The sequence below is a fragment of the Anguilla rostrata genome, chromosome 2, assembly GCF_018555375.3.
Source record: "Anguilla rostrata isolate EN2019 chromosome 2, ASM1855537v3, whole genome shotgun sequence".
NCBI classification, from domain to species: domain Eukaryota; kingdom Metazoa; phylum Chordata; class Actinopteri; order Anguilliformes; family Anguillidae; genus Anguilla; species Anguilla rostrata.
This window is the reverse complement of record NC_057934.1, coordinates 18,530,128-18,539,891: the sequence shown is the minus strand read 5'-3', so window position 1 is coordinate 18,539,891 and position 9,764 is coordinate 18,530,128. Positions and strand designations below refer to the sequence as shown.

At 43.6% G+C, this 9,764-nt stretch overlaps 1 protein-coding gene across 3 annotated transcripts in view; it reads right to left on the bottom strand.

The window, feature by feature from the left end:
- Positions 1-243: 243 nt before the first annotated feature.
- Positions 244-9,764, bottom strand: part of LOC135247489 (PH and SEC7 domain-containing protein 1-like) — a 63,773-nt gene continuing 54,252 nt past the window's right edge. For all 3 annotated transcript variants that reach the window (XM_064320983.1, XM_064320984.1, XM_064320985.1), the window contains 4 exons: positions 8,621-8,778; positions 6,731-6,875; positions 6,235-6,378; positions 244-5,436 (listed from right to left, as the gene is read on the bottom strand). In XM_064320983.1, coding sequence (XP_064177053.1) covers positions 5,206-5,436; positions 6,235-6,378; positions 6,731-6,875; positions 8,621-8,778 — 678 coding nt within the window. In that variant the 3' untranslated portion in view covers positions 244-5,205. The remainder of the gene's footprint in view (positions 5,437-6,234; positions 6,379-6,730; positions 6,876-8,620; positions 8,779-9,764) is intronic.

Here is a 9,764-nt window from a genome sequence, read left to right as displayed (position 1 = left end):
GCTATTGCCAAATGAGCCTCCTGGCCCATCTAAGTGGCACATACCTGCCTGTGCTTCCATTGAATACACATGAAGTGTGCTCACATGATGGCTGCAGAGTGAACGCAAGGAGTCGCTGGCTATTTTGCTTTTGCTCTCAAAAGCAAAATGACCTTTGCTAGCATGGCCGGCTTACAAATATGACCTGTCAAGCCGACTTGAAGTTAGTATGAAATGTTACATGCAGAACCACCAGCACCTCTGTTTCTTTTTCAAAAGCTCGTTTATTTTTTTTCCTTTATGCCTCCAAAAAAGCTCATATACAAACACTTTTTTTTTTTCAGATAGTTTAAACTTTACAGGCTGTCGACAAGTGTACAGCTAAAGTGAGTCCAACAAACCGCGTAAAAACCTTTCAATAAAGCCACGTTCGTAGCGATCTAAAAACACTGAGGAAAAAAAACAACCCTACTTGACAGTTTTGAGTGCGCTGTCTGAGCATTTTCTGCAGAACACCTGTATATAAAGCAGCATTCAAATACAATATCATTCAAGAGATGGTTAACATATGGACCGAAAAATATACCATTAACCTTTTTTTAGCTGAAAACACACAAAACATGACAGTGGAAAGGAGACTACGATAGATCTTGTGCTGTATTTACATCTACATAAATTTACTTAAATTCAGTGCAGATCGAGGACCTGTGTGGGGGGGGGCGAAATGATATTTTACTAGCAGTGAGCATTGAAGCGCACGGCGACTGTGGTCGGAAAGGTTTCCACGGAGACCGGCGGCGAGAAGATCCTGCGGCTGCTCTGTGATGTCATGGCGTGGGTGGCGTGAAAGGCGAAGCGCATGGTCCCTGGCCACATCCTTTCCCTCCCACGAGACAGACGGACAGACGGCAAGGACAAACTACGCCGCAGACTTTTCTAGACATACTGTAGATGTTTCTCGGCAGACAGCCCTTCACAGAAATGTTCATTCAACGAGCACCCAATGATATCCTGTGGGCAAACGAGTAGCCAAGCACATTTATGATTCAGGCATATAAAGGTGGTCTGTGTGCTTGGTACTACATGGAACACTTTCCCCGTGGGGCACAATACGTTTCTAAAGACATTTAACACGTTTTCCTACAATCCCCAAATATCGAGATCATGTCAGTGTTCGACATGGCTGTTTTGTGTGATGACAGAGTTGGAGTGATTACAAAGAGTTCCTTTCTTTCAAAAAATAATGGGCCCCTAGAAATAATACTCATTACACATAATACAATCATAGTAATCATAGTCATAGTACTCCCCACACCAGTAATGGCATAAGCATGCTGTGCAGTGCATGGGCTCAGTGAAAATGCTTTAAAATGTCCACATTGAGAGGAAATACTGCATCAGTTCCAGGGTCTTTATCCTGACCCAGTGGCCACCATGCACAGCAGAGAGAGAGACAGAGAAAGAGAGAGAGATTTTGGGGGTTTGGGCAGATAAGAAAGGGTTAGAAAAAGATTGATGGGGAAAGTAAAACTGCGAGGAGAAACGCAAGCAGAGCAAAAGGAAGGATAAAGGAGAAGAAGACTGAAAAAGTTGTGGAAGGGGAACATGGTTAGTAGGATCAGCCTTCTGGAGCAGCCTCCATACCTCTATTCTAGACCTTTAGGGCCAGTGTCACAGACACAGATTATGGTTAGTCTAGGACTCAACAGGGTTTTGTATGGAGAATCTCCATTCAAAATTGAATTTAGTCTAGGACTAGGCTTAATCTGTGTCAGTGAAACTACCCATTTCTCTTAAAATGCAGAAGACTTGATCCAGCAGGAGTGCAGCTGTTGTACCGTTAATGTAGCATTAGCCAGCTTTACAGTAGCTAATGAAACAAGTGTACAATAGCTACTGCACTGACTGAAATTCTCATGCCCTGGACTGAATCATAGAAGCTGTGTCACCAAGAAAAAAGTCAAATATAATCTGTGTCACCCAGAAAAAAGGTTAAATAAAATCGATTACATTCCTGGACTGTTTCACAAGAAAGAAGTACAAGTAAGACTTTCAGTAGTCACGATGCACACATACACAAAACGCACACAGTCACCCATACAAATCCACTCAACATTAGCGTAACACACTGGTCCTGGACCGTCATATGCATTGAACAGCATGATGCAGACAACGTGCTCCTCGTCAATGGCCAATAAGCTGCAGTCCGCGTAGTTTCAGCCCAATTGGTGGATCACCCCAAACTTGTGCAGTGCAGAGCTGTGCAGTGTATGGCTGAGGCTGTTTGAATGTCCCACAGAACAGCGCTCTCTGCTGGTAGAATGTTGGCATCACTGCACATGATTTCATGATTGAACAGTAAGAGCCTGAGTAGTACATGGCTTAAATAGCTCATTGTGGGACTATACAACCCGCTTTGAGTATGCTTACTTATTATTGGATATTTTTGTTACATTCATAAATACATCTTCAAATAAACAACACCAACAGTTACATTTCAAAACGAAAACATCTTTTTCATTTCTCATTGTTCATAACACTCACATGTTATATTAGAGAGAATGGTACATTATTTTCTTGCACATGTAAAGTTGTTGTGCAATGAACTTGATTTAGATTGTTACCAGATTTACATCATTGAATACCTTTTTCATTTAAAGGGGCAAATTATACTGAAGGCAAAGCACATACTTTTTCACGTTAAGTTAAAGATAGAAGAAAAATCTGCAGCATCAACAATAATTATATTGTGCATTAAAATTAACATCACTTTACTTAAACATGCATGTTCCTAGAAAAATACAGCCTGTGGATTTTGAATATTTGTTTTTATATTATTTCTTTCTTTCTTTTGATTTGGGAAGGGGGGGGGTGAATATTTGACACTGATTGTTAACATAGACAGCAAGGTGATCTAAGCTGGCACTAAAGTATTATCCTCTCAATAATAGTTTCTTCCTGTTTTTCGGCGGTAGCTTTTATTTACTTGGCTTTTCATTCAGCAGTTGAAATAACCTCACCGCCTAGCGTTTGCCCTACCGCCTCTCCGCTTCATTGACGTGACGTGGCTCTTATGCAACAGGCAAGAATCGCACAAGTGTGCTGTATCACAGCCAGGTTCAATGATCAAGCAAACCGATGCCAAAAGCAGTGAATAGTAATATCCAAAATCACACACAGTTTTTTTCTTCTAAAAACGTGTATGTATAAATAGTGTGAAACATTTCCTTTCATATTCAGTCAAAAGTTTTAAATCCCCCTCAGGGAATCACCACAAAGGTTTTATAGTGTGTCTTATTTTAAAACAACAAAATCTGAAAGCATGTCCAAATAAATGGCCTGGAAACTGATTTAAAGGAACTTATTCCTGTATATGTCTGTAAACCTGTCAGGTGCACAGACAGTTGCCTTTGTCTTCCTCTATGTGGGGGTACAAAATGAAAATACAAAGTACATCTAATATTTCAGCGCCCCTGAACATTCTGACTGAAAAGAACATGACAGGATTCTAAAAAACCTACTTCAAAGATCACACTTTTCACGGCACAAACGAGAACCAACTGCTCAACGGATTAAACAAGACATTCAGGTTCTGCCTGGTGAGTGTTAGAACAGGCTGCATAAACAAGGGAATTAAACGCACGTGTACACGCACGCGCACGCACATACGCGCGCGCACACACACACACACACACACACGTGCGCACATGTCTTTTAGAAATAAACAGCTCACCCAAGGGGACAGTGCCATCAAATAACCATAAATAAAATAGATAAACCGCTAAGCCATCAAGCACAGAATTCCTCGTTGTTCTCTTTTTTTTTTTTTTTTTTTAGAAAATCAAGGGGGTAAAAAGCTTAAAAAAATAACTAAATAAAAAGCATCTGACATCAAAGCAAGCAAGCCAATCTGTTTAGACAACAGCCAAGAATAAAAGCACATATCCAGTGTTACTCGTGAAAAGCTCACAGTAGAACAAAGCAGCTCAAGCAATTATGCTTTAAGAAAGAAATCAAAAATGAGACAGTTAAAAGGTTTAAAAACAGCTCTCTCACTGCAAAGGAGAGAAGAATAACGCAGGTTTGTTCATCACTGCCCACTGCGTCACATGGCACAAACCGCCTCGCCCCCCCCTCCCCTCCCCAGGATGTGACAGAGCACTTCTATCCCTCAGAGAGACGGATAAAAGGACGAGAAGGAGGGAAGCTGAGAAATGACGGTTGCGCATGCAGGAGTCTGCGTCAGTCGGCCCAGCCACCATCTCCCGTCTCTCAACACCGATCCAGCAAAAAATCCCCCCTCTGGCGGATTTCCCCCCAATCTGGCCTCCGTTCCGTCGGGCAGAAACGCACCGCGGTCCTCCTGGCTGTCATAGTGCCCCTTCTAACCACTGAACCAGCCCAAGGGTCCTCTTCGTTGCCCTAATCAGCAAGAGGACCCCCCTCCCCCAGCCACTGCGGGCAAGACAGAGCCTCGGTCTGACGGGGGGGGGAGGCCGAGAGGTACACCCTGACACCCATCAAACGGAGCCCATGGCAAAAAAAATTAAAAATGGGCCCTGAACATCGAGGCCTTTAGAAGAAATAATAAAACAATCTATTATGTCCACATACCTACTCCAAGGCAGAGACTGTTTTGTTAAATTTGAAGAAGGAATAAGTCACAGAAGTGGATTACATTTTTAAAAGATTTGAAACAAAAAGTATATATATATATATATATATATATGTATATGTATATATATCTATATAGAAGCATATATATATATATATATATAAGCATATAAGCATATAAGCATACATATATGCTTAATTGTGAGTTATGTGTAGTAAGGGAGTGGCAGAAAGAGAGGTCAGGGGCTGTCTGGTGGATGAAAGAAAGACTTTGTGTTGAGAAATGAGAAGCCGGGTGTTTTTTTCTGCTGTCTGAGTGAGTGAACGTCCAATCAGAAGTGGTCCCCCGTCTACGAGCGCCTCCTTGCAAAAGCTACATCCCTGAAACCTCTGGCCCTCTTCCCGCCAACGGCCGCATCCGCGCCGCTGACGCCTGCCAGTCACATGACCTCCGCCTCTCTCCTATTGGCCAAGGAGACTCGGGAGACGGAGGAATGGGGGGGGAACATCCACGCGGATGTCCTGGCCCCCAGCCATCCCACCTCTCGGACCTCAAAGAAAAATTTGGGTGGGGAAACAGCACCCTCCCCCCCAACCCCCCCCCGGTCCCTCTCACTTCTTGACGGCCTGCCTGTAGCTGTGTCTCTGGCCCTCGTTGCGCTTGTTGCTGCTGCTGCTCTTGGAGTTGCTGGCCACGCTGCTGTCCCGGTCCAGCGTGGGGCTGGACTGAGCCCTCTGCAGCCCGCTGTCCTCCAGGATCTGGGACTCCAGCACCGACAGGTCGTCATCCCCGCAGCGGATCTTAGCCCTCAGCAGCATGGCGTACGTCCCGTAGCGTGTCTTCTGCAGGGGGGGGTCAAACAAGGGGAAAAAACAAGAGGGATACAGGGAAGAAAAGAAGGAAGAATGAGAAAGAAAAGGCAATGAGAGACAGCCGGTGCAGGAGAGAAAAGAAAGGCAGAGGAAGAGAAACAGATTACCTTTCTTCCAAAACACCGCACTTCATTGATTTTTTACAATGCATGCAGCTTATCCTGCTCCGTGCAATAATACTCTCTACCAATGACTTGGTTCTGCTGTCTGAATAAGGGTTACAGCAACACAACACAGGATCAGCTGGATATATGCAGTACTGTCAGAACTCAGTACTAGGTCTCCCAATAAATGTCCAGATCTCAGAGAAACTGGTATTCAAGGCACCATTCAATAACTTGCGATAAGCAATCATTACCTCAGACTGAAAATTAAGTGCATTAGGGAGCATTTTCTGATAGTCAATGCATTCATTGAATCCAGAAAAGGGTGCTGAATTTTACAGAGCATCTAAAAATAAGTCCAAACAGCACAAAGCTCTACAAACAAAAGAGCACAGCCGATAAATGTGCCAGTCATCCATCTTTAAACCTCTGCAGACTGAAACTAACACACTGTGACACAACCCAGCTTCAGGTCAGCACTGCTTCACAGCAGTGAAACCAATTAAAGTTTAACCAAATTACGAGTTCAAATCAATATCTCCCATTTGGAACAATGGATCAATAGTACCAAATCCCCACAAAAAGACATGATATTTTCAAGCTCCAAGCAGAGAATACAAACAATGTTTTCTTTTAGCTTTGACCACTCAATGCCCCCTCTTACCTCAAACTCCAGGTATTCGTCTCGATGACGGTACTCTTCCAGCTCACGACCTTTGACCTTGCGGTCTGGGGGGTACGAGCGCAGCTCGGCCAGCTCTGAAGAGGTGGTGCGAAAACGCGCCTCATGGGATTGCACTTGCTCCTCCTAAAAAAAAAGCAAACGCAGGCTCATAACATGGCCCACCTCCGAGTCATGTGGGTTAGTTGAGGGAGGGGCCAAAGGATCAGTACCTCAGAGTTTGTGAGCATGTGATATTTGATGCTCTCTGTAATGTTCAACCTGACTTTTAAAAAGCAGGTGCCTATAAATATTCATCAGCAACTGAAACATGATTTCTGATTGCTCCCGATTCCAGTTATACTGAATACAGAGAATGCTGAATTGTTTCTGTAACCACCAGCTATGCTCAATTGAAAATGTACAGTTTCTCCATGCTGTATGGTCTGGGGCAAGGGTCAAGGGTCACAGGTCTGTATAAGAAAGTGTAGGCAGGCACCTCAGAGAGCTTGGACCTGGTCTCGGGCAGCAGCGGCCGACTGAACTTCTTCTGGGAGCCGATGGCCGCGGGGAAGGGCGGGGCCGAGAACATGGCCGCCACAGTGTTGATGCGAGTGATCCAGGACTGCATCTGCTCCGCGTTCCTTCGAGAGGAATTGAATACACGTTAACCACAGGCCACAGACCACTCCACTCTACAACCTCTGGCCATGACTCTTCTCTTCTTTACCCCCTGTGGTGAAATGAGCTCCCCACACCAGCCAGGACAGCCCTATCTTCTGCCACAGGCTGAAAACTCACCTCTTCAAACTGCTTCTCGAATCCTGAACTTATTCTGGGCTGAACACCCTTACTTATGCAGGCAAATCCATTGGCTACTAAAAGAAGCAACCCTTAATTTTTTAGTTTTGGGGGATTTGCCAACATTTGTGGTGACTAGTGGTCGCAAAAGTTTCTCGCTCAAAATACCAGTTCAACTGAAAACTAAGCTATTAAGCTACTAGGATAACACTGGGTGCATATTTTTTTCAGTAGATAATCCAACAGCAGTGTATTTTGGAGAGAGAAGACTGCCAAGTGACAACTAAAAATCCTGTCTAACACGGTAATATTGAGCTACATGCCAAATCTAATTTAAAGACGCTTTTTAAAGACGGTTCTAGCGCTCACGTCATATTTGAATGCTTGGCGGGATTGTCACACCAGACACCGGCAGTGAAAAATGGTATATAAAGGAGAAATTTCAGAAGCCAAAAACACTTTGAATTGATATTGCAACAAAAATTCCAGTGAAAAGGCATCATACATGGCTTTTTAATAAAAAAGAATTAAGGATTGCCACTTTAAAGCTCTTCCTCTTGGACCTACAATGGCAGTTTATGTTATGTTGGGAATTTAATAAATGCCTTGGTGTCATCTCTGCCTAACCTTAGTGTATGCACTTCTGTTAGTGCCTCTGGCTAAGAGCATCTGTTCAATTTTATGAATGCCTGATGATCTAGGTCACCCACACATTTACAGTTAATCACACTAAGAACATGTGGGTTGACCACGCACTGGCCAAAAGCCAATCATGAAGCAGGTCACCTGCTCACATATCACAGACAAGATGCAGTGAATATCCATTCATATAAGTACCAATATTCAACCGCCATCATTGCTCACAAATGAAAGAATATTGTGAATGTGAACAACCAGACATTCCCATGTATACCGTACTACGCTACACTATACTATAATATTTGAGACGTCTTGGACACGTACAGCTAGCGCAGATTACAGCACATGACAGATTATCTGGGACAGTGTACGCTGTGAATAGCACAGTTGGAGAAGAGCATCTCTCTCCAGGAGGAGCGTATGGTCTTTCTCCTGCATCCTCACTTCTCCCAGAGGGGCTGCTGCATCTCAGGGAGGATGTGATTGGCTGAACTCCATGAAAGAGGCAGGGGGATGACAGAATGGGGGTGTGAGGGGGTCAGAGAGGTACCAGTGGGTTTTTTTTTTTTTGCTAAATTAGAAAAAAAAGACGGGTGTGAGAAGGGGGAGGAGTCAACACCGCTCTCCTTCCTATTCTTTGTTTTCGCATCATTTCACACCCTGGACGTGCGCAACATGAGGTCTTACCCTCAGGACCTCCTATAATGAGACCCAACAGAGCTCTACAGTTGTAATATTTTGTCCATTTTCAACAGAGGAAACAACAATTCCGGGAGCTTGTAGGAGCCACATCCCCCTTGTGATTTAACTTCTACATTTTTTTTTGATACTCCGCAGGACACTAAAGTGATGAGTGCGCTTGAAAGTTCACCCGGGCGAAAACTACGAGCGGTAATTATGGACCAGAGAGCGAGAAACCCGAGAGGAAGGCAGGGAGGCGGAGACTCACGGGGCCTGGAAGAGGTACACTCTCCAGTCGGCGGTGCGCAGGTAGAAGACGTTGGGCCTCTTGCTGTAGTCGGCCGCCCGCATGGCCAGGGAGTGGTGGATGGACACAGCGTTTTTCAGGTCCTCGTGGGAGAGCTGCTTCTCCGGCCTGAACTCACCCTGCGTCCCACGGAAAAGTGCAGGAAGAGACAAGTTTAACGGCCACAAATCTTCAAGCCCTTCTCAGACGAGCCGGTTGCCTGTCTCAAAATGTACCTGATGAAGGCTTACAGGCACAGCAATGTTAGTTTTTAAAATAATGTTTAATAATGAGGAGTTAAAAAGATTTTTTTTCCACCAGCTGGAATTCTTTGATTGGCTGTCTTTTTTTATGCACCTTGGTAGAGCTTCAAGATGGCACTAAAATAATGTTGGCTCGTCAGCAGGAGATCCTACTTTGCATCTTATAAATATATGCAGAGTTTACTGTCACAAAAATTGCCTGCACACTTTAGGATGCTAACACAGCAGAGCAGCTATTTTTCACATTTGAGATGTTCTCTGGCAAACAAGGGTGTGAGAGTGACCAGCAAGAAATCGAACCGCCATAAAAACATGGTTTAAAATGTATCAACTCAAATTTTTGTTCAGAGCACAGGAATGCCTAGTGATGCGTCATCTCTCTCATTCCAGCGCCAGTTGTGCATTTCTTTGATTATTCCACCATGACATTGGCTTATACAAGTACACCACGCAATGGTATCATTACTTTTTATGAAAAAGAGAATTCCTCTTAGGATCAATGAAATGTCAGAACACAGAAACCTTGGATGTGAAATTTAATAAGAATAAGAAACATTTAATTAAATGTGTAGAAATAAGAGACAAATCTTGTTTGCTTGCTTGCTTGCTTGTCAAATTCAAAAGCAACCATTCACTGATTACTGTTGTTGAGTGCTTCATATACAGTACTGTTATTTTTTTATATATATATATTTTTTTAGTTAAAAGGGACAATGCACATTAATCACCAGGTCAGTAGGTGCATCAATGCATTGAGTGCCAGAGTTAGCTAAACAGATAATATCCAGTCGAGTATCATAATTCAGAAAAAGCACAGGAGTGAATGAATCCTTGACATTCTTCTCATAAGATAAAATTTTGCA